This window comes from Melopsittacus undulatus, chromosome 18 (assembly GCF_012275295.1).
Source record: "Melopsittacus undulatus isolate bMelUnd1 chromosome 18, bMelUnd1.mat.Z, whole genome shotgun sequence".
In the NCBI taxonomy this organism is placed as follows: domain Eukaryota; kingdom Metazoa; phylum Chordata; class Aves; order Psittaciformes; family Psittaculidae; genus Melopsittacus; species Melopsittacus undulatus.
The window spans coordinates 3183964-3208902 of NC_047544.1; the positions used below are offsets into that span (position 1 = coordinate 3183964).

The following is a 24939-nucleotide window of genomic DNA, read 5'->3' on the forward strand; positions in this document are numbered from 1 at the left end:
AAAAGCACTGATTTAGTGAGGCCCAAGCACAACAAAGGCTGAGATTTACAGCCTCCTGTATCCGAGTGCATTCCGAGCAGGCCTGCTGTCCCTGCTATAAATCTGGAACAAAGGAGACGGAGCCTAAAACCAGCCTAAAGTAACAGGGAGCAAGGGCTCAGCACCCAAACCTTGCTTGGGGACTGTGGGGAGCAGGCAGCAGCATCCAGGGATGGTCCCACCATATAGCCCATAGGGAATGTTGGATCCCTTCCACTGGAGCAGCTGCTCCAAGCCCCTGTGTCCATCCTGGCCTTGAGCACTGCAGGGATGGGGCAGCCACAGCTTCTCTGGGCACCCTGTGCCAGCGCCTCAGCACCCTCACAGGGAACAGCTTCTGCCTTGGATCCAGCCTGGTTCTGATCCACATCTGGTTCTGGTTCTGATCCACATCTGGTTCTGGTTCTGACCCACATCTGGTTCTTGCCCTGCTGTGAGGATGGAGCCGTACCCCTGGAACCCCACTGCTGGGTGGGATGTGCGGGACAAGGGGGCTGCTCCCCATGCACCCGCTGTGCTGTGGGACCCTGCATCAAGGTGCAGATGCAGGGACACTTCCATGGCTGGCAGCAGGACAAAGCCCAGCTCAGGGGCTGGGCCGTGGCCAAGAGATTGCCTCGATCCTGCACAGCCAGAGGGCTTTAAAAGGAGAGAAAGAGGAAGGCGAGGAGTGGAAGAGACAAAGGATGCTGCGAGAGCCAAACGTGCCATAGGGGCTGAGCACCAATGCCCTGCCAATGCTTATGGGGGTGTCCCACAGGCACCCACTCCAATCCCCCCTTGTTTTGGGGTCATTCCCCATCTCACTCACCTCCTAAGTCCAATGGCAGCCCCTGGGCAGCGCTGGACGATGGGGATGCCTTTGGTCCTGCATCCTTGTCCTGGGCTTGCTGCCGCCCTCAGGGATGATGCTCGGGGTCCAGCTCCATGTGGGGCAGCCCATTGGATGGGTGCTGACATCAACTTTGGGGTGTCTCCATGTGTGGAGTTGCCCACGTCGTGATGATGCTGTACCTGGAAGAGCAGTGAGGATCCCCATCTCCCTGCATCCACCCCTGTGTGAGAGGCAGTGCAGCATCCCCAGGGCTGTGGGATGCAGGATGCAGGGATGTTCCCGTTTCCCACCCCATCCCCATCAGCTGCATTGCTGCAGTTGCTCTGCTCCTATTTAAGTGCCCTCCTGGTAACCCCAGGAAACAAGGAGCTTGTGGCTGCAGCAGTTCCTGGTGCTGGGAACACGAGCTCCATCCCTCCCTGCCCTGCCAAGTGTATCCCATAGGAGCAGTGATTGATGGAGACCCCCAGCCCTGCTCCCTGCGCCTGGTTTCATCCCAGCCTGGGAATTCAACATAAATCACTTCATTAAAAGCTCTAGTTAATTTAGGAGGAGGGGAAAGGGGGGGGCAGACACTGCTGATGGATGGAATCTGTGCAGGGAAACAGCAGCAGATGCTGTGCAAAGGAGCAGTGAGGCCGATGATGCTGCAGCTGGTTCATCCCAGTCTTCAGTGCCGGGTGCTTGGTTATCCCTAAGGAAAGGACCCACTGGCACCATCACACACTTGAGGTAGCAAAGGGGTTGAATGGGAGGAGGTTTGAGCTAAAGAGCTCCTGCAAGACCAGGCAGTGTTCCCTGCTATTCCCTCAATGTCCTTTGGATGAGCTGGAAGCAGGGACAATGCAGCAGAGCCTGGGTTAAAGTCTTTAATAATTACAGGAATTCCAGATTCATTACAGAAGAGTTTACAACAAATAAGATTTCTCCATACAAAGGCAACATAAACTTTTCAAGTAATAGCGGCCTGGCTCCGGAATCTCAATGCCAGTGACAGGGAGGGAGGGAAGGGACACGGGGTCCCCATCCCTGCCCATGGGAACATCCCAGCCTGTCCTCCCCAGCACCAGCTCCATGGAGCAGAGCTCAGGCAGGATGCGGATGCTCCCGTAAGGCACTGGTGGGCATCACCCGGGGGGGGTGGAGGGGCTGGACCAATGCCTTGGGGTCCGGCATGATCCCTGCTCCTTCCCATTGGAGCCAATGGCAGGGGGTGCAGCCCCATCCCCGGGTACCATCCCAACCCCTTGCTGGCACAAGCACCCCACGCACCAATATGGTGCCGTGGGGTGCGGGAGGGCCAGGGAAGGGGCAGGCACATCATGACAACGTGTTCCCAAAAGGCATCGACGTTATTGGTACTGTTTAATAGAGCCCCATATAAAAGTGAAGCAGCAGCAGCAGCAATTGATACCGAGGGACCTAAACTGAACTGGGTTTAGAACATAACTTAAAAACAACGTAAAAACAGCAAAAAAGTAGCAAAATATATGGAATTTTTGTTGGTTTCTCATAGCAACTGATGCCTCCCAGCCACTAGAACCTTCCTACCCGCCTGGTGCATCTCTGGTAACAACCCCTTTAAAAAGACATGTAAATATATATTCATATTTATACATATTTGCCGTTATGTACACAGGAGTTTTGTCTTTAGCACTGGAAGGGGGGGGGGGGTTTGGCACCCGCTGCAGCTCCCGATCCCGATGTGCCAAGGGTTTGGAAAGCAAATCCCATCAGCGCTGGCACTGCCGAGCTGCAGGACCAGCTCCCTTGCACAGCCATAGGATGCTCAGCTCCAAGTCGTGGTTCATCCTGAGCCCATCCCGGGATGGGTGCTTGGCTCCTCACTTCCCACAGGAGAAGATTCCGGCTTAAGCAAGTGGGAATATCCAAGGGAAGAGCAGAAGGAAACCTTTGGGCTGGATGGATCCGGTGAGGGGAGATGCTATGGTTGTGTCTCTGACCCCCTGATGCTCCAGCTGAGCAGGAGCAGGCAGCCCACGGCAGTCCCTATGGCAATGCCATCCCTCAGTGTCGCTTCAGTCCCCCATTGGTGTGCTGAGGTGGGAATTTGGGAAGGCACGGCTCGTCTGGAAGAGGGTCATGGGAGAACACTGAGTCCTCTCCCGATGAGCAGGTGGAGCTGCGGGTGTCCGGGAAGCCGGGGGAATACTGATCCAGCGGCATGGAGAGGTCCAGGTACTCCTGGGAGGGATGAATGGTGATGGGCTCCAGATGGGATCGAGCATCCCATAGGGAGCGCTCAGCCCCGGCACTGTGGTGCTTCTCCTACCTGGTTGGAGGTCATGGCCACGATCCTGTCCAGGTCTTCCACCAGCTGCTTGAAGGTGGGTCTCTGGGATGGGACTGCGTGCCAGCAATCCCGCATCATCATGTACCTGTGGGCACAGGGAGGTGAGGGATGAGCATGGGGACCCTGCCATGGGAGCACATGGGAATGGCCACTGGGAGCGTTATTCCAGGGATGTAGGGCTGCATAGAAGGAAGGGATCTCCTGGCTGCAGGGATGCTTTGGGAGCTGGGCTGATCCCTGCTCCAGGGTCATCCTGGCATCCTATCCTGCAAGCAGGAATGGGGGGAGTTGGTTGAAGAGGAGGCTCTGGGGAGACCTTAGAGCAGCTCCAATGCCTAAAGGGGCTAAGGGAAACCTGGAGAGGGGCTTGGGACAAGGGATGCAGGGACAGGACAAAGGGAATGGCTTTAAACTGATAGAAGGGAGACTGGGATTTAGACTGGAGCAGGATGAGCCCCATTGCCTGCCCTGCTCCCCACTCACAGCTCATTGGTGCAGTTGCTGGGCTTGTCCATCCTGTGCCCTTCCTTCAGCAGCTTGAAGAGCTCCTCCACGGGCACACCGGGATAGGGTGAACCTCCCAGGGTGAAGATCTCCCACAGCAGCACACCAAAGGACCACCTACACAGGGCAAGAGCAGGAGATGCTGGGGTACCCATAGGGACAGCATCCCCCCTTTGGGGTCATTTCCTTGGTGGCTTCCTACTGCATCATTGCCGTCGAGTCCCTATATCCCTATCCCATCCCATGTCCCGTGTTGCTACTCACACATCGCTCTGGTGCGTGTATATGCGGTCGAACAGAGCCTCTGGGGCCATCCACTTCACAGGCAGGCGACCCTGGAGCACAGGAAAGCTCATTAGCTGGCAGGGATTGGACCTGCACTAACCCTAACCCAACCCCAACCATAACCCTAACCCTAACCCTAACCCTGGATGCAGCCCTGCATGCCCATGGCATCACCGGCACGGGATGGAGCATCCCTGGCACGTGGAGCACCTCCAGATTCACCCAACACTCACATTCGTGGTCTTCTTGTAGTAATCAATGTGATGGATGTCACGAGCCAGGCCGAAGTCCGCGATCTTCATCACGTTGTCCTCGGTCACCAGCACGTTCCTGGCTGCCAGATCCCTGTGGATGCACTGACCAAGCACAGGGATATCAGCACATCCCCAAGGATGGGTCCCCACCATTGAATCCCAAGCCCCACATCCCATCGGGATGCTCCTCACCTTCTTGGAAGCCAGGTACTCCATGCCCCGGGCCACTTGGTAGGCACAGGACACCAGGTCCTTGAAGGAGAGCTGCTCCTCAGGGACACGTGTGGGGTTGTAGCAGTATTCCATGCCCGGAGGCCTCCGTGCCTGCAGGTATTCCCGCAGGTTGCCTTTGCTGGCATACTCCACGATCACATAGAGGGGTCCTAGGGTGGGATGAGAGGTTGGAACATGGAGCAGGAGCTCCGGACCCTATGGATGCAGGGAGAGCCCTTCCCAGCCTCACCGTCCTGCGTGCAGGCTCCCAGCAGGTTGATGATGTTCTTGTGCTTGCCGATCATCTTCATCATCTCCATCTCGGAGATGAGGTCGGACAGGTCCTTCTCTGTGGCGTCGGCTAAAGGCAGAGGTCGGTGATGGGGGTTGGATGTGGGTACCCCCACATTGCACCATCACACCCGGACCCCCCTTCTCACCACCACTTACACTTGAGCATCTTCACGGCCACCTTGGTGACGCGGTTGGGTTTGTCCTTGTCCAGCCCGATGGCTTCCGCCAGCACCACCTGCCCGAAGCATCCTTCTCCCAGCGGCTTGCCCAGGATCAGCCTGGTGGGAGAGATCCCAATATGGGTGTATGGCAAAGCCAAGCCCCGATACCGGCAGCACCCGGTGCCGGAGCCGCATCCCATGGCACGGATGGGACCTCACCTATCCCTTGGCAGCTCCCAACGCGGGTCCTCCGGCAGCTCGTACTCAGAGACACCGGCCAGCATGGGGGTGCCGCTGGAGGAGAGGCGCGAGGGCCGGACCAGCATCACCCCCGAGTTCATGGAGGAGCTGGAGTCGGCCGAGACCTGTGGTGGGATTGTGGGTTACCTTCATGCTGCATCCACTGCCCCCGTGGATGCTGAGCCAGGGGGCTCAGAGCACAACCCCTGCCTGCAAACCCTGCCTGCAGCCCCTGCCTGCATGTGGGTCCAGGCTAAGGTGTGATTCATTCCCAGCTACTGGTTTCCAGGCTGAGAGCATTGGGGATGCTGGAGAAGAGGAGCTGTGTGGAGAGCTCAGAGCAGCTTCCAGTGTCTGAAGGGGCTACAGGGATGCTGGAGAGGGGCTCTGCATCAGGGACTGTAGGGATGGGACAAAGGGTGATGGGTTCAGACTGAAACTGGGAGTTCAGGTTGGTGATAAGGAAGAAGTTCTTTATGTGAGGGTGCTGAGGCCCATAGAAGTGAATGCTCCATCCCTGGTAGTGTTCAATGCCAGGCTGGACAGAGCCTTGGGTGACACGGTCTAGTGTGAGGCATCCCTGCCCATGGCAGGGGTTGGAACTGGATGATCTCCAGCTCCTTTCCAACCCAAACCATTCCATGATTGTATAGCATTAAAGCTGCTGTAAATCCTCCTCTCCTCACCCTCAGTGAACCACGAGGGGTCACAGCGCATCCCCTCTGCCTGGGGGACACCCATGGATGTCCCCCCTATCCCATACCACAATGGGCACCAAGAGGGTGGCAGGGGTCCCACAGTGCTGGGTGACCCCAGGGGGGGCAATAGGTGCAAACAAACCCCCTCTCTACTTTCTGTTACCTGTCTGCGCAGGGGGATGCTCTTGGCCAGCTTGTGCACGGCCAGCTGGCTGTTGAAGTCCGTCTTCTTGGTGGTGCTCTTCATCTTGTAGATGATGATGGTCACCACCATGCAGGAGATGAGGAAGGCCCCGGTGCAGTAAATGATGATCTCCAGGTACAAGGGGGATGTCATCATGGTCGGGGTGTCTTCAATAGCTGGGTCGGTGTGAACAGGGTGTTAGCATCCATGAGCCCCCCTGGTTCTGCATTGCTGGAGCCTCGGTGCAGCAGGGACCAGGGGGTGTCACCCATCCCAGAGGGATGGGGCAATGCAGCATCCCAGGAACCAGCCCCATTCCCAGTGCTCTGCATCCACTCAGAGCTCAAGTCCTGGCCATGGTGGGATGGGGCCTGACTTGGAGCAGAGCAGCCAGAAGCATCTCCAGTGGCAGTGACCTGCAGTGGGACCCATCCATGGGGCAGCCCCTGCTTTGCTGGGTCACATCAGAGCCATGCACAGCTCCAAAGGGTCAGTGTGGCCACAAACAGTGATGGATCTGCACCCCCCAACTGACCCCCCCCAAGAACAGAGCCTCAGAGAGAGGTGTAAGAGGGAGTGAAGATTCCGGTCCCATCTGAGCACACCCGGCTGGAAAACAGCACCTGATAACGGGGAAAGCCTTTGGCTGGGAAGCACCAACCAGGCAGCATCCCAAAAGCTTTCCCGGGTGCTGTTATCAGGCTTTGGTCCATGCATTGATGCCTGGGGAGCAGCATCAATGGGGACACAGGGGCACAGCAGAAGCGACACACACAGAGCCCCACATGGGTCCTGTGCTGCAGGGCAAGGCAGGGAGCACCCCAAAACCTTGCCCTGGGTACGGGACCCTCCTGCTCCAATGGAGCAGCCCCTGGTTAAGCACCCGGGTATGCATCAACTGGGCCAGGGAGAGAGCAGGGGGCAGACCCCAATGGGGGCACACAGAGGGGGGGATGCGCATCCCATCCCGCTCTGGCTGCAGGGAGCATTCCCACATTGAGTGCATGGGGGGGACCGGGATGTGCTCTCTCCCGGACCACGATGCATACATTGGAAAGGAGGGAGGAAAGGAAGAGGAGTATATACCTTCGAGAACTGTCAACCATGCAGAGTGATGGGAGATCCCAATAGAATTACCCGCCAAACATGTATACTCCCCAGCATCCTCAAATGAGACATTCCTTAAGTGAAGGACTTCCATTTCCTTGTCTGTCGTGTTAACACCAGCCGTCTAGAGGGGAAAATGGAAGCAAAACACGGAGAAGCAAACACCATGAGATCCTATGGGAAGGAGGCCAGAGAGGAGGGAGAGCCCCAGGGAGCAGACAGAGACCTGCTAGAGACCCTTGGGATGAGCACTCATCCAGGCGGACCTAAGGAGATGCTGGTTAAAAACCCTTCACCAAACTGAGTGTCCTGCCCATCTGAACATGCTGGCAATGGGCTGCATGGAGAAATGAACCCCAGGCAGAGCCGGCTGGGTGACTTGGATGACATGGGGGGGTATGAGGATGGAGATGGGAGGATGGAGATGGGAAGATGAAGACAACAAGGATGGAGACAAGAACGATGGAGACAATGAGGATGGAGATGGAAGGATGGAGACAAACAGGATGGAGACAACAAGGATTGAGACAGGAGGATAGAGACAATAAGGATGGAGATGGGAGGATGGAGACAACAAGGATGGAGACAAGAAGCATGGAGACGGGAGGATGGAGACAGGAGAATGGAGATGAAAGGATGGAGACAACAAGGATGGAGATGGGAGAATGGAGACAAGGAGGATGGAGACAGGAGGATGAAGACAGGAAGACGGAGATGAAAGGATGGAGACAAGGATGGAGACAGGAGGATGGAGACAAGTAGGACGGAGACAGGAGGATAGAGATTGGAGGATGGAGACAATGAGGATGGAGAAGGGAGAACGGATACAGGAGAGCAGCACAGACAGGGGACCCAGCACCACATTGCTCCCATCCACACACAGACGGGTGCCAGGGCTGGGTGCGCACCGGCCCCATATCAGCACCACAAGCACCAGTGCTCAGTGATGCCGGACCCACCAGGCACCCGGGGTGGGAAGCAAACAGGAGGAACACAAGGACACACATGGGGGGCACAAGCCCAACCGGCCCCACTGAGGATTTTTCCATGGCTGTGGCACCAGGAACAGCAGAAACAAGAGAGCCCAGAGGTCTGTTCTCCACCGCTGATGGTCGAGGAAACACCCCGGGGGTGTTGTCCCCATTACCTTGTGCCCGAGGCCTGGTGACCGTGAGCCACGCAGACTGGTTGGCCTCGCCAATATAATTGGAAACCTTACAAACATACTCCCCGCTCTCCTCCTCTGTCACATTATACAGGGTCAGCACCTCCGCATCAGAGCTATTAATCCCCGAGTGCTGGAACAGACCAACAACATGGAATCACATTGATGGGATGAACATGGGATGCAGGAGAGGACGTGGGGGCCGTCACCATCCTGCTCCACACCTGCGGGTGCTGGTGTGCGCGCTGCGAGCATCACTGCTGCGGTGCAGAGGGAGCTGCTCTCATTGGGATCAATGCATCCAGCTCCCTGCATCCAGCCCCATGCATTGCCCAGGGTCACCCACCCAGCCCCATGGTGGGACCTCAGCACAGAGCATGGTGGTGGCTCTGGAGCTCCTGCTGCCCAATGGTGGTACCCAAGCATCCCCCGGTGCCGGCAGGGATGCAGGATGGAGCATCCCGGAGTGCGGCTTTACCTTCAGGATCTGGACATAGGGCAGGTTATCGGGACCGATCTTGCTGCCGTTGACCTCGATGTGCTTCAGCCACTGGATGTGGGGCTGGGGGTCACTGTAGACCTTGCAGACAAACTCCACGTTGCTGCCCAGAGCCACTGTCTTGTTGGCAGGCAGCCCTGCCTGCAGGATGGGCCGGTGCGGGGACCGCTCTGCGGGATGCAGGGCCATGGGGCACCTCAGGATGGGGCTTGGGATGCTCGGACACCCCATACCCTGCTATGAGGAACCCCAGCTATGGGATAGGTGAAATCCTGGTGCGGGGACAGGATTGTACCTATTTTGGGGGGGGTGAGAGGTCAAACAAACCTAAGGAGGGCCCCGGCTGTTAACAAAGCGGCTGCCACTGTGGTGAGTCAGCATTAACAAACCCCTTTGTTCACCTCCTTGGCTGTTCCCTTCAGTTTGCTCAGTGTAATCAAATTAAATCACATTTTGAATGGTTCATTTACTGGCATTTAGAGCAGCTCCACATGTGGAACTGCTCAGAGCAGCCTTCCCAGCTGGGAATTATGGCTAATAAGGCGATTAGGACAAGTTTCTGTCTGGTCTATGGAATGATTTCCACCACAGTTAAAAACCCCCATCTCGAACCTCCCCATCCACTGGGAATGGTGGGATAGAGGGGACCACGTGCTCCTCACCCACGACATCCAGCTGGTACGTGTGGTTGATGCTCCCGTATTTGTTCTCCACAATGCATGTGTAGTTGCCTTTATCGGATGGCACCACTGAGTCCATGATGATGCTCCAGGTCGCGTAGCGGACCTGGGGATATAGAGATGGCCACAGGTCACATCCGAAGCTGTGGATCCTCATCCCTATCCATGGCTCAGCCCCTCCACATGGGCAGGACATAAATCTCCCTTTGAGGTCACCTTTCCTAGAGGGACTGTAATGGTTCCCAGCTGTCCCGGGACAGCCTGGCCATGGAGCCAACTGCACAGGGAGCAGATGCTGGGATGGGAGCGCAATGGGCACAGGGACATCCCTATGGAGAGCCCCAGAGCATGGAGGGAACAGATCTGCATTGTCTGTTCCCACTGTGCTTCCCGGCTGGCTCCAGGCTCGGATCCATGCTGCTCCCCATCACCAGCCCCTCACTGTGACCAGGCACATTCCCTTTGGGATGGATCCCAGCAGCTTGGCTGTGGGTGCTCCCTGGGTCCCTCTATGGGCACAGGGACAGTTTTTCTCCTCCCTGTGGCTGCATTCCTTGCTCCCAGCTGGAATCTGGTTGTTTCCACATTTCAGCCCCATTAGTTATCCAGGGCACTGCTGTCACCATACAGGGAGCCATGGTGCTGCCAGCAGCCCCACTGTGAGCCTATGGCCCTCCCCGGGATGTGCTGCATGGAGCTGTGACGTGACCACATCTCTGCTGCATATCCCTGCCATGGGAGCCCAAGCAGGAATCTGGGATGGAGAAAGGGGATGTGCTCCCTTGTGGGGTCACCAGGGTGTGTGTGTGTGGGGTCTTTAGGCTGTAGCTGCAGCCCTGGGTGATGGCATGGGCACAGGCACCTCACACTGGGCCGGGATGCTCCAAGCCCCATCCATGGGATGCTGCTGGTACCTTGTACCCCCCGATGCGGTGGTCGGGCTTGAACTCTTTGCCGTTCTTCAGCCAGCGCAGTGTGGGGTTGGGGGTCCCGCTCGATGGACACTTGAACTTCACTGTCTTGGCAGCGGGGACGGCGTGGAGCTTCTTCTCCATCTTCTCTGGATAGGTCCAATAGGGAGCGATGGCCTCTGGGGGCAGAACGGGGGGCTCAGCACCCATTGATACCCATGGGGAGCTCTGGGGTTCTGCTCAGTTTAATGCTATCCAGGAGTCACAGGGCCCTTTGTGAGGTGCAGCAGTGGTTATGCCATAGCCCTGCCTGCACATCCCCTTGCCCTGACCAGGCTGCCTTCCCCACCACTGGGTGCCCTGTGCTGCATCCTCCATCTCTATGGGATGCTTTCAAGCCTGCCCAGCTTCCCCTTTCCCCCCCACCAATGCATCCCTCACGTACGGTTCGGTTTGGTGTTATCTGCCTCCTTCTCCTCCGAAGAGGAATCATCTTCATCATCATCATCCTCCGCGGAGGGGAGAGCGTCTGCAAGAGAAGAGATGCTCGGTTGAGCACCCATGCATGGACCATTCCCGAGCGGGGCCGGAGCATTGTGGGGTGGTGATGCAGGACGGTGCAGGGCTCAGCAGGGATGTGCAGGGATCACACTGTGCACGTCACCAGCACCCACAACCCCTTCACCCTGGGGGTGATTGCAGAGCTCCACAGTGTGCCCAAGCACAGCTCCTCACCCCATACCACCAACCCATGGGGACGGCAGCCGAGACCCCTTGTGCACAGAGCAAGCCTCGTTGCACACCTCTTACTCCATCAACACCAACACAGACCTCAGCCCCATGCAGGATAACACTCAACAACCTCCAGTGCTTCTCCCTGTGACGCAGATGGGGGGGTCACCAGCATCTCCTCCGGGCACCCCAACTCACTGCGCAGATCCATTGGGCCGGTGCATGCAAAGGATGCGCGGATGCAGCCCAATCCTTGCTCCACATTCCGGCCCCGGGGCTGCCCCATTCCCTATGGCCCCGGGGCCGCTACGAACCTGAGACGTTGACGGAGAAGAAGGTGGTCTCGCTTCCCGAGGGGCTGTTGGTCATGCAGGCATAGAGCCCCGAGTCCTCAGGCACTGCATCCCTGACCTCTACCTCCTCGCCGGTGATGCGGGTCCGGTTGTTCTCGCTGAGCTGGATGCCATCCCGCACCCAGTTGATGCTCTGGACGTCATCCCGCAGCTGGCAGCGCAGCTGGAGGAGGTCACCGGGATGCGCAGAGTAGGATTCCACCTCGATTTTGGCTTTGGGCAGAGCTGGAGGCGTTAGGAAAGGAGAGAAAAGAGAAGGAGAAAGGAGATAGAGACCAAAGGAAACCATGCTGCTGTTAGGGAGGCAACATGCGCGGCTGGGATGCTCTGGTGCTGCCCCGATGGCAGAGCGGAGGGGATGGGAGGCAGCGGCTGCTTCACCCCACATAGGACCCATTTGGGTGCTGGGCAGCTCTAAAGCACCCGCACACCCCTGGGTCTCATTAGCACATAAGCATGGTCACAGCAAGGGGCTGGGATGGGGACACCTCAAGCTGCTTGGGCAGGACCAGGCTCCCTTCTAGGAGCATCCCAAATCCCTGCTGGGCTCTGCCACGTGCAGAGACCCCAGGACCCTCAGCACCACGAGCAGGGCAGCAGCGAAGCGGGTCAGGGTCCCCATGCCTGTGGTTGTTAGAGCAGGGGCTGCAGCAGGACAGAGGGCAGGGAGCGAGAGCAGCGGCATGGGAAGGGTCAGCCCAGGGAGCTCCAGTGGAACAGATGCCGGGCCCGGCGTTCCCAGGGCCGGGAATGCCGCAGCTGCTCCCGACGTGACACGTGCGAGCAGCACAAAGGTCCTTTCTCTCCATCCTGCTGCTGCCTCGTCTCATCTCCTGACCCTCCCTGTGCAGACGTTGGCTCTGTCCTGTGCCTGTGCTGCTCTCCCCCATCCCGGCCTTGGTCCAGGTTTCCAACCATCTCCTCCAATTCCATTTGGGAGAGGAAGGGTTTAGGCTATTGCAGCTCCACAGGTGCAGGGGCTCCATGGGATGCAGTGTGAGCATCATCCTGGGACGATGTGCATGGCTCCACATCCTCCGGGATGGAGGCAGGGAATAGCTGGCTCGTCGGGACACAGCGACAGGGATGAAGCTCAATTGCTCTGAACCAGAAGGATCCAGAGTGGAGGCTGGAAAATCCCAGCTAACCCTTGGAAACAGCTTGGAATGGTTCAATCTTCACCTGATGGGTGTCTCGAGGGATGCTCAGTGTGCACCCAGCCTGCAAGCACCGTGCTGCATCCATGGGGGACAGGGCAAAGCCACAGCTTCCCAATGGGAACCAGCATCCCGGTGCACACCAGGTGCAGAACTAACCCATGGCATCACCCTCACCCATTGGTACCCACTGAGCCACACAAGCACAACCTCTTCTCCTCCCTGGTGCATCCCTGAGCAGCTCCTCCTGCACCAAACATCTCTGGAGCTGAAGCAGAGCAGGCTGCGGGTGCAGGCAGGGAGTGCAGGCAGGGAGTGCAGGCAGGGAATGCTCCGCTCCTCCCAGCAGCTCCCTGCTGCCAAAGCCAAAGCCGAGCTCTCCATCGTGACCTGTGCTTTGCCTTCTGGCCTCTTCTTGTTTCCTTGCACTGATGAGCAGCTTCATGGGGAAAACATCCAGAATCCCTCCTTGTCCCTCTTGTTAGCTCCGCAAGGAAGGATTTGCTTTCCCCAATGCTGCAGGTCCAAAACAGGGCTCCAGATCCATCAGGAAGAGGTTACGAAGCGTTTCAATACGGAAGATGAAGCCTGCTGGGAGTCCCTTAGGTGCAGGAGGAAGGGGCTGGCTTTGCCCCCGTTGTCGGGTACTTGCCGTGGCTGTGATTTGTGTTCCAATGCATCACAGGCACCCTATAGCACACACAGTGCCCCACAGCCACCGGTCCCAGCACCATAGGAGCCGGTACTCAGCGTCCTCCTGCCCGTCCCCATCCCCTGCACAAGCAGAGCAAGGTCAGCGAGTGATAAAAGAGGCAGGATAAGCCAAACCAACACTAAACGTGGAGCCGCAGCCGCAGCCTTATCTGCCCTTATCACACTGCCTCCATTCCGGCTCTGCCCTTCCCACACACCGGCGCATTCCTTATGGAGCACAACAACCTGCAGAAGGCAGGAGCTGCCAAGGGCCATCCCTAAGGACATAACCCCCATTGCTTGTCCCCAGCCGGCAGCATGTGAGGAGCCGTGCACAGATCCAGGCTCCCATCCCCACACTGGACCCGCATGGTCCCACCACCATCACACTGTGCCCACATCAGTTCGATCCCAAAACACTGCTGGGAGCTATAAGGAAGGGAATACTTCATCCCGGCCCAGCCCAATGCCACAGAGGCAGTGCCATAGCTCAAACAGGTCCCTTCCCATGGGCACAGCATCCCATAGGATCCCATGTAAGTGCCACCAAACCCCGGCGTGTGGCCAGATCCCCTTTCAAAGGCAGCAGCCCCTTCCCCCAGCACATCAGGGGCTGGTTTGCATTAACAGCATGACCGGGGCTGTGATGGACGGAGAGGGGAGGCAGAGGGCAGGATCCTGCCCTTTGCTCACCCAGGGCCCATCTCTGGCACTATGGGATGAGGCGGAAAACGCGGCATGGTGGGAATGGCCCCAGAAGGAATTCACAGCATAATGAGCGTGTCCAGGTTAATGCACCCGGACAGCACAGGCTTGGACGTGGTCCTGGCACTGGGATGGCCAGGCTGGCACATGCATCCCATTGGAATCGCAGCATCCGGAGCAGTGCGGCCCCGGGATACCCTTACAGCTCCATGCACCATCATTAGGGTGAGCCCATTGGCTCCATCAACACCCAGGCTAGGCAGAGCCTTGGTTGGCAGTGCGAGGTGTCCCTGCCCATGGAACTGGATGATCCTAAGGCCCTTCCCAACCCAAATCATTCCATTATTAATGCTTCCTTGTGTTCTGCTCCTTCATAACCCAAACCACGGCCTGAGAGCAAGCAGGGCAACAGGGAGGAGAGCAAACAACACACCCGCACCAAAGGAAGCAGCAAAACACCCGTTAGAACTGAACTCTCTGCTGTTTGCTCCCTGTTTAACTGCACCTCTTTGGGATGGGGACAGCGCCAGTTTCCCAGCCTGGATCCCATCCCATCCCAGTACAGTTTACATCCCATCCAGAGCAGCCTGGGCTGGGTTTACAACCTAATCCCAGTTTGAAATGGAACCAAGAGTGGAGCTGAGCCTGGCGAGCACTGCATGGTTCCCAATGGGAATAACGGTATGGGGACAGCCCTGGGGAAGGGAGGACACTGATCCACCTTCCCCCCCATCCCCAGTGCCCCCATCCCATGCACACCCAGCCCAGCCCGCAGCCAGCGATGCCAATGCCGATGGGGATGGCAATAAAGCAGCCAACAAAGCGGTGCAGGGACAATGCAGGCAGGGGGGGCGAGGGGAGGCCGGTTGCCCTGGAGACCCCAGCGGGGCTTTCCAAAGGTATTTCCTGAGGAGAAAGCACACACATGCCCGGCAGCCCCACTAATCCCAACAGGAAGCGCTTTACTGGGATGTGGGGATTGGTTTCTTTCTTATTTAAAATGGTCTTCATTCCCCCCTGCCCAAGCCCAGCCCAGGCTGCAATGGAAGGGGATGCCCCCAGCAGCATCCCTGCATCCCGGGGTGATGCACATCCCTGATTCCCCTTCCATAGGATGGGGAGACACAGAAGCAATCATATGGGGGGATGCCCCCAGCAGCATCCCTGCATGATGCACATCCCCAATTCCCCTTCCATAGGATGCGAGAGCCCCATAAGAGGCTCAAGGCACCACCAGCTCTTCCTAATGAAGCTATATTGGGGTGCTGAAGCAGGTTATCCCACCCTGTGGTCCCCATCTTGCTGGGAGATGGGGCCTGATGCACTGCCCCATGCATCCCACTCTTCCCAGCCTGTGCCAAAGGAAGCAGCACTTCATTAACAGCCCTGCTGGTCCTTTGCAAAGCTGTCAGCATTAACCCACCCCTTTCCCCCCATGGGCAGCCACACTCAATGCTCTGCATCACTCAAAGCAGGGGGCACAAGCATGCACCCATCGGCTCCCCTCAGGCCTGGGATACCCCAAGCAGGTCCTGCCCATCCTGGGGGGCACAGGGAACACCCCCATTCACACAGGTGCCAATGGCTTTTTGCCTCTCTGCGGTGCCCCACACATGGGGGGCTCAACAGGCAGCCCCCAGCCCCATAGATGCCCCTCATGGGGCAGCTCCAAAGCACTGCTGCTTATCCCAAAGACTCCTGTTTCCTTCTTTCCTCCTCAATTAAGGGCTGGAGCAGCAGCATCTGAGTGGAAAAGTGGGAGGTGGGAACAATGCCCACTGGGCAAGCTGGGAGGGGGACCAGAGGACATGGGGATGCCCCTGCAATTGGGGTCTGGGGTTGGTGCCCCCCACATGCTCCAATAACAACCCAGGGCTGGTGCCATCAAGCGGCTTCATGGCTTGGCCATTGCTGTGTGATGGGCTCCAAACCTGATCCCTTAGGAATCCATTGGGAAACACCAAGGGAGAAAAGGAGGATGGAGAGCAGGGAAATGGGGAGCAGGGGAACAAAACCCACCTGGGAACAAGCCATGCCCCTCGCTTTGCCCCCTCCAAGGATGCTGCAGCCGTGTCCCAAGCCATAGCTGCACCAAAGAGCCCCCAAAACCTCTTTGGGGCTGAGGTGCATGTTATGGTGCTCCCCCCTTCCAGCTCCTCATAGAAACCTGCTTCACACCCCCAGGCAGGGATGGGGCAGCCCCATAGCATGGAAATGCCTGAGCAGCAGCAGCAGGGAGGACAATAGCAGACAGGGAGAGAGGAACAAAATCCCCTCGGCAATTTGGTGCAGGTTTCTATTTAACCTGGAGACAAAGACAGGCTTTGTGAGGAGGGCTCAGGAGGCTGCGCATGGACATTTCTTGGCTTTTCCCTTGATCCCGGTTTTGTTTTACCACCTCCAGGTTTAGGTGCCCATAAACCATAGTGAGTGCCCGGGAATGGGAGATTTGCTGCGAGGTTCTGCACTGATCCCCAAATCCATAGGGAAAGGGAGAAGGGGCCAGGATGGAGAATCCAGGATTCCTGGCTCCATAAAACGGAAGTTTGGTGGCCTCAGGACCCATAGAACAAAGCAGCAGCACATGGATGCTCATGGACCGGTGATGATGGACACGATGCCCCACACGCACCCCATGGAACCCCCATCTGTGGGGCTGGATGTGGTAGTGCTGGCTGTGGATCCTGGCTCCAGAGCGGCTCTTCCCATCCCGCATGTCCTGCTGGGAACATTGTGTTCCCTGCAGCCGGCCCCGGAGCCAAGGGCCGGACTCTGCCCCAGCCGGGCTCCTGCTGTGGCACTAATTGGGCCTCCCTGCTGGGAACCGTGTCGGGAATGGTTTCCAGAGGTTATTGTTAGCCCTGGCATGAGGCTGGCGAGGAACCAGCTCCCTCCTCACGCCGCTTCCCAAGCGTTCCCGAGGCTGCAGGGCTCCTGCTGCACCCACCTCACAGCATTCCCAATGCCGGGGTCAGTGCTGCCAGTGCCTTAACCACAAACCCCACCAGGAAACCTCTTCCAGGAAGAGCAGTCTCCCGAGGAAAACATGTTTACCGCTGTCAACCGCGCTGTTGACACAAGCAGGGAGTGAGTGTGCCAATGGAAAACTCTTGGAGATGGTCCCTGCGAGCAGGGATGCTCTGCCAAGGCTCCGGATGGATCCATAACCAAGGGACCTGTGCTCAGAGCCACAGACCCAGCCACAGCAGCGTGGCCACATTCCAGCTGGGATCATGCTGTTGATACCGGCTCACCCATAGGGCTCCTGCCCCATCCCACACTGTGATCCGTGAAGGGATTGCTCACCAGCAACCAGCCGCTGGGGTTTGGTGGGGGGGACAAGGGGGAGTGAGCCTTAGGAAGCAAAGCAGTCCCCATAGAGCAGGCATTCCTGGGTAATTAAAACCAAAAGGCAGGGAATAGGGGGCTCTGCTTCTTCTCTGCCTCACCAAGGGGAAGGACCAAAGGTTTTTAACTGCTGGAGCTGTGCTTTGGGGGGGCAGGAGACCCCTGATACCCCCCCAAGCCCATCCACAGCCCCTCAATGAGAGGGATGCTCTTGCTTGGGGATGTGCTCTCCATCTCCAGCCCAGGGATGCTCTGCAGCAGTGCAGAGGCTGCAGGGACCACCTGCACCAGCCCCAGCTTTGAACCCAGCTCCATGGGAATCCATTCTCCAGCCAGCAGCGATCCCAAGGGTCTCCATGGGATGCGTTCATCCATGTGGATCCTCATCCAGCACAAGGTTTCACACACATCACAGTGCTGTGACGGAGCCCCCAGAGCCTCACATCCTTCTCCAAGCCAACACCATCAGCTTTTGCCACTGTTTCTCTCCAGGTTTAAAACATCCATAGGGAACTGTGGACACCTCCTTGTGCCCAACCCAATGGGATAACGTGCGCTACATCCCTGCTGCCAGCTCCTCAGCAGCCATGTGGCACTGTGCTTGTGCCCCATGGTGGCACCTCACCCCAGCCTTTCCTTCTTCCACATGGGAGACTGGCTATCTTGTTGCCAAGGGAGGAATGCAAGGGATAAGGGAGCCAGATGCTCCCAGCTGGCATGGCCATGGTGGGTAGGTTGGATGCGATGGGTTGGTTGGATGTGATGGGTTCTGGATGAGGTGGGTTGGTTGACCATGGTTGCCCATGGTGGGCTGGTTGGACATAATGGGTTGGATGTCCATGGTGGGTTGGGTGCCCATGATGGGTTAGATGCCCATGGTGCACTGGATGCCCCTGGTGCACTGTGCCCATAGTGCACTGGATGCCCATGGTGGATTGGATACCCATGGTGGGTTGGATACCCTTGGTGCATTGGATGCCCATAGTGCACTGGATGCCCACGGTGGGTTGGATACCCCTGGTGCATTGGATGCCCATAGTGCACTGGATGCCCACAATGGGTTGGATACCCCTGGTGCACTAGATACCCACGCTGGGCTGTTTTGCCCATCTTACCTTGGTCGGGCAGGGTCGGGGCCGGCCTGGCAGCTGAGAGCGCGGCTGTGACCAGCACAGCCCAAAGGATGAGGCACCTCCAGGTAAACATCCCACTGCTGCGGCTACTGCTCGGCGACTGGGCTCCGCAACAACCACTCCATGGGGACCCTCCGCCGGATCAGCCCCTCCGAGCTGTGGATGAGGAGAGCAGAGTGAGGGCAGGCTGAGAGGCAGCCCCACATCCCAACCCCTGGCTCCCCATTGCCGGTGATGCTCTCGGAGCATCCATCCCGTGGGGTATTCCCAGCATGGAGAGACCCAGGTCATGTCCTCCTGAGTGTGATGTGCTGAGGACAAAGGTGCTGGTGAAGCCCAATTGGATGCAGGGGAACTTCCCAGAATAGTGGGAGTCATTTCCAGTTGGAGAAAGGAAGTTTCTGCTCCCTGATCCCTGCACTTGTTTGGGCCAAGAAGAGGAATTCCCACATTGATCAAAATGACGCAAAGCCCTTGACTCAGGCCCAGCTTCCAGAAATGTCTCAGTTTAATCATGCTCGGATGGAAAATGCTCCTCAAATCTCAACAGGTTTGGGATAGGGGAAACATTCCTATGGGGAATGGCTGCTTCTCCCCTGCACAAGCAGACCCCTGGTCTCTGCCCCTTGCTTCCACATCCCAAATGACCCAGGACCAGCAGCACCACGCTCCTATCCAAGGCTTCACTGCGGCAAATCCCACATATCCACACCAAAACCTGTCCATGCCCCTGCCACAGACAGACACAGATCCCGCTGCCAACCCCGGTGCCCTCCATCCCCCATAGGATCTCTAGGGCATTCCCTATGGAAGCGCTTCCCGGAGCTGAAGGGGTTACCAGCGCTCGCCTCCGCACGCAGATCTCCTTCCACCGACAGCTGTGTTCCCAGTGTTTGGGGAGAAATCCCACTTCCAGAGCCAGCAATGCAGCTCGCTCCCATCCCTGCCAGCTCTCACCATCCCCTTGTCCCTATCCCTGCTCCAGGCATCAGAGCCAGGATCAAGCACAGGGAGCCCAATCCCGGCTATAGGGATGTGCCCTCCATGGCTTCATCCCCCCTTCCCAGCACGCCAGGAGCATGGAGCTCTGCCAGAACACATCCGAGGGGGAGCCAAAGCCGATGCCGGAGCCCAGCCGGCTCCGGCCAACTGCTTCCAGCAGCACGGAGCCGTGTTCCACCCCCAGCACATCTGTGGATGCAGGAGCCTGGGATAGAGATCCCGGTTCTCCTGCTCCCGCTGGGCTTTGCCAGTGAGATCCCTGCCCAGTTCATTGCACAACCCAAGGTTGGGATGCTGCTGGTGATGGATGCTCCAGGAGAACACAACGTGAGGGTGTGCAGGGGATGATGCCATCCCGAACCCCTCTCTGGGTCATGCACATCCCTGGGGTGCAGCCGGTCCGAGCATCCCAAGCTCACCCGGTCCCTGTCCCATCCGCCTCGTGCTCCCATTCCCAACGTGCCATGGGAAGGAGGTGTGGAAAGCAGGGGCTGTTCAAGCAGTGAGTAACAATGGCAGTGAGTAATGAGCAGCTACTCATCCTCCCCACACACGGAGCTGTGGCCATTGCCTCTCCTGCTCCCCCTGCGCTCCCGTTGTCCAGAGCCGGCTTTTCCCCATGGATCACGGGAGGGTTGGAAGGGACCTTAAAGCTCATCCAGTTCCAACCAACACCTTCCAGTAGAGCGGGGTGCTCCAAACCCCATCCAGCACTGCCAGGGATGGGGCAGCCACAGCTCCCATTTGACATTGGATGCTCCCCAGGACCCTCTTCAGCTCCAAGGAACCCATTTAGGGGTTCCCATTTGGGAAGCCCAAACACAATGGCTGGAAAAGCAGGGACACAAGCAACGAGACCGGGAAAGCAGCACCCAGCAAACCCCAGTGATATCTCCAAGTGCCAGGAGTTATCGGATGGGATCAGGGATAGGAATGGGAAGGTGGAATTCTTCAAGGTGTCTATGTCTATAACAAGAAATAGGCTTTGGTCTCTGTGGCAATCGTGTTCTGTGTTGCAGTCATCAGCAGCACACGCTCCCCGGAACATGCCCTAATGCGGAGCGTCTGCGTGGGCCTCCGAGGGGAGGGATGCAGGGATGGGAGCAGGGAAGGAGCCCAGCGCCTGCAGGAGCAGCAGTTCCTGACCAATGAGTCAGTGCTGGCTCGGTGCAAGGCAAAGCCCTTCTCCAGATCCACCTCGGAGCGGGCGCCTTCCAGCTGATTCAGGGGCTCGACAACGGGATATTTCCATGGCGTATGGGTCGTTGGCAGCCAGGAGCTGCCCCGTGGCTGGGAGAGTCACTGGGAAGGAGGGAAGGATGCAGGAGCTGATGCTCAGCTTCCCAGGGCACAAGGAGGAGGTTATGGCTTTGCCGGCAGGCGGACAGGGCTGCATCCTGCACACTGAGTACATGGAATGGTTTGGGTTGGAAAGGACCTGAAGCTCAGGCAGTTCCAACCCCTGCCATGGGCAGGGATGCCTCACACTGGACCGTGTCACCCCACAACCTGGCTTTGGCATCCCGATGTTCTGAGGGGTATATCCCAGATGCTGAAGGGAAGGGGCAGCAGAGACCTTTCCCTCTTTCCAGAGGGATAACAGAGCCCTCTTTACCCATGGCAAGCAGGGAGAGCGCTCCCACCTGCCCCAACCCCAGCATGGCTCATACAAGCTTTATATAGATCCCAACAGGAAACCATGTCCTGCTGGATCTCCAGCTGCATCCCTGCTGCCCATGGCCCCAGCACACTGCAATTTACTGCTCCCGGGGTGGATTCAAGCAACTAAAAATGGAAGCAGCAAAAGAGGAGCCAGGAGCTACAAGTGCCCATTGGAGACCTGCATCCCAGCCGGCAATTACACCCACAGCACCATTCCGGAGCATGGTGATGGTGATGGGCATCCCTGAGGCTGTGGGGGGAAGATGCTCTCCTGTGTGCTAAGGAGCAGTCCCATGCAACCTGTATCCTGTATCCCTGTATCCCTGGTGGCTCCGCTCTGCCCTCTCCCATGCTGTGAGTCATGGGGCTGAGCTGTCCTAAGGATGTGCCACAAACTGGGACCTTCCCCACTCAGCCTGTGCCAAAGGTTTCTGTGCTGAGTGTAGTGGGGAAGCCCCTTCCCATTGCATGGCTCATCCCTGGGAATTCGGTGCTGGGGCATCCCAGGATCAGAGCCTGGGATCAGGATGGGGCTTCCCATGATGGCTGTGGGGGGGGAGATGCTGGTGGTTGGAATGATGGGGCTGGGGGGCTCTGCTGGCAGCACCCCCACATCAGAGCAACCCATAGACACCAGTGACACACAGGAGGCAGGAAAACACCAGGACAAGGCTGAATCCATCAGGGAGAAGAGCACATGGTCCAGAGCCCTGCCTGGCACTGATGCCCTCCAGTACAGGAGACTCAGTTTCTCCCTATGGCTCCACACCGGCAGCCTCCAGGTGCCCTTCCATGGGGAAGGAGGGCATTCCAAAGGCAAAGCTGGTCGGTGACAGGGGGAAAAGCTGCTCCCGTGCCACAGGCTGGGTCAGGAACCGAGTATTTGCTGAACTCAAAAGCAAACACAAGTGCAAATGGAACTATAGGGAGAATCCATAATGCTTAAAGCAGACGCATGCTTGGAAAAATAAATATCCAACTGTGCAGGATACATCCTGCCTTAACCCTTCCCAGCTCGCTGCAGTGGCATATGGGGCAGGAAGGATGGGGATAGGTCCAGCCTCTCCCTGTATCCCAGGAAAACCAGTTCATTTCCAGAAGCATCCTTAAATTCAGGGATCCCTACCCGAGGGCTTCGTTTTCAGGCTTAGAGCATCCATCAGTACCCAACCATCTCCACTGGGGTGGTGCTCTGGGAAAGGACTGGTTGAGGACAGGGATGCTGGGATGCAACCACCGGGACACAGGTGCAGAGGCTGTTTTCCAGCCTGGGAAGGACTGGATGGGGGTTTCACCCCATTCAGCTCCTCCAGGGAAGGCCGAGATAGCAAACACATCTCCAAGTGGTTCACTTCCATGCCCACAAGCAGAAGGTCCCAAACAGGGAAGGGATTAGCATCCGTGACCCAGCGCCTTCCAGCAGCCAGGGCTTGGGGGCAACACAGCTCCTGGTTGAGTTTGCAGGCGGATCAACCCATAGGGAGCCGAAACAGCCCAAGCTCTTTCCCAGTGGGAATGAAGCCGGCTCCCTGCTCCCGATGCTCCTGCCGTCTCCCGGCCAGGGCTGGGACTATTTATCCTAATCCCTTCAGAGCAACACAAGGCAAAGGCAACCGTGCATGCCAGGCACGGCCGGGATTAGGGGAGGAAGTGCTCCTGTGTGGGGAAAATGGCTGCTGGCCAGAGCAGGGGCTGCAGCGGCCCCCGGCTCGCTCCCTGTGTCCGACCCCCCCATCCCGAGCATCCCAACATCCCCATCACCCCATCAGCACCTCCTCTGCCTGCTCGCAGGCACCCCCACACCCCCCATCTCCATACTGGGACCCCACAGCGGCCGAGCCCGCCTTTATCAGCACGGGCCGTTAAGGTTTAAACATTGATGGGGAGGAAGCCGCAGCAGCCACCCGTGACACCGGAGCCATGGGGCAGCGACCCCACTGCTCCCGGTGCATCCCAAACACGGCCCCGCTCCGGCCTCACGGCTCCGAGGGCAGAACCAAACCGCACCACAACCCAAAACACCCCCACGGAGCCCATCCCGGTGCCGACGGCTGCGCTCCGATCCAGCAACGACCGGGAATGGCACACGCATTCCCGGCTGCACAGGCACAAACCAGAGCCCTTCCCAAAGACCCGCACGGAGTCGGGATAACAACGAAGGGATTCGGGATAACAACGAAGGGATTCGGGATACGGGCGGCTCTGGCAGCCCCCACCTCCCGCAGGCAGCCTGCAAACACAAAGGGAAGCACCAACTCCAGGACCGCGTTATCCCGACTCCTCCACCGGAACGCCCCAGGATCCGAAACCTGGAGCAGACCCAAACCCTGCTCCTTTTCCATCTCCTTCTGGAAGCCGCGAGCTTCCCGCTCAGGAACTTTTAGGGAACAAGGGACCAAGCAGCAACCGGAGAGACCAAACCCCAGCTCCGGCCCGGGGGGGGGGGGGCGGTCTCGGGGCCCTGCCCGCTCTGGGGGCCGGGGCTCGGGGGGATTCGAACGAGGAACGGGCTCGGATGGGCTCCGTTCAAACCGGCCGCTCACCGAGCGAGGCTGCAACCGGGGCCCCGACCACGCTCAGCGCCTGCCCGCGGACCCGTCGAGCCGCCCGGCCACGGGCGATGGGCGCACCCGGAGGGGGGGGGGCAAAGTTGGGGGGGGGAGGGGGGGATCCAGAAGCAGTTCCCCCCCCCCCAAACCAGCCCCATGGCTCCGGTCCCGAGCGGCCCCGTCCGGTCCGGTCCGGTCCGTCCCGTACTCACCGGAGCCCCTCGGCGGCGCGGTCCCGGGAACAATGGAGGGGGAGCCCCGTCCGGGGCGCTCGGCTCAGCCCCGCAGCCGCTGCGCTCACAGCGGCCGCCCCATGCTGGGCCCCGAGCCCCGAGGTGGCGGCCGCCCCACCGAGCCCCCGCTGCCGCTGCGTCCCCGCCGCACTGAGCCGCTCCCGCACCGCCCCGCCGCCGGCCCCCGGCTCCTCCTCCGCTGCCTCGCACCCGCCTCCTCCTCTTCCTCAGCGGCCTGATGGGGGTTGTAGTCGCCGTCGAGCTGCGGGGCTGAGGGTACCGGTAACCGGGTCCCCTTTGGGTGCTGTGGCCCCGAAAGCAGCCGCTGGGCTCTCGCCTGCATCCTCCCCGGATGGAGGCAGGGATGCTTCGGGCGCAGGCAGGGATGAAGGCATCGCCTGCACCTCACTGTGCCCCCCTGCCTGCACCCAGTGCAGGGGCAGAGCTGAGAGCAGCCCTGAGCTCCTTCTGCAATGCAAGGCCTCAGGGCACCCACTTTCTGTGGGGTGCCAGAGCCAAAGCCTTCCCAGGAGGCACCCGGGAATCACCAGCCCATTCCCAGCCGTGTGCATCCAGCAATATCCACTGGGGCTTGGGGCAGGAACACAGCAGCTTTCACACAGAGCACCCTAAAAGCTCCCTATGCGCACATGAGCCTCAGGCTCAGCCAGGACCACAATGGGTCCCTGGGCCAGAGGGTAAAGTGGGGCATTGCCCCACTGAGATAGGAGCCCACCCCACAGAGCTCCAGCCCATGGCTCCCCTAAGAGCCCCCCCAAAGCCAGGCTGGCTCTGGGTCACCTCTGGGGTTCAGCCTCCATGCAGGGAGCTCAAGCAGTCGGGAGTCAGGCTCCAAGTCAGGGCATCCCATGATGAAGACATCTCCAGCTGGCAGCGAGAGCCCTGCGAGAGGCAATGTGCAAGTGATTAAGTTATAAGAGGGAAGAGGACAGCTTGAATTAGCCCTGTCCATCACCAGGGCTATATTT

General features: G+C 58.6%; 1 protein-coding gene across 5 annotated transcripts; it reads right to left on the minus strand.

Annotated features, from left to right (window-relative positions):
* Positions 1-1729: 1729 nt before the first annotated feature.
* FGFR1 (fibroblast growth factor receptor 1) lies at positions 1730-24071 on the minus strand. Of its 5 annotated transcripts, XM_034070389.1 has the most exons (18): positions 23930-24071; positions 18487-18660; positions 11430-11693; positions 10829-10912; positions 10387-10562; positions 9455-9578; positions 8772-8962; positions 8276-8426; positions 5995-6197; positions 5119-5264; positions 4895-5016; positions 4695-4805; positions 4424-4614; positions 4211-4333; positions 3957-4027; positions 3672-3809; positions 3168-3273; positions 1730-3079 (listed from the first exon to the last, which is right to left on the minus strand). In XM_034070389.1, exons 2-18 carry the CDS (start codon positions 18575-18577, stop codon positions 2903-2905), a joined length of 2469 nt encoding a protein of 822 aa, XP_033926280.1. In that variant the 5' UTR covers positions 18578-18660; positions 23930-24071; the 3' UTR covers positions 1730-2902. The 5 variants fall into 5 exon arrangements, with proteins under 5 accessions (XP_033926280.1, XP_033926279.1, XP_033926277.1 ...); XM_034070388.1 differs by lacking the exons at positions 8276-8426; positions 11430-11693 and adding an exon at positions 7108-7252 and having other exon boundaries at positions 6001-6197; XM_034070386.1 differs by lacking the exons at positions 8276-8426; positions 11430-11693 and adding an exon at positions 7108-7252.
* Between the last annotated feature and the right edge of the window lie 868 nt (positions 24072-24939).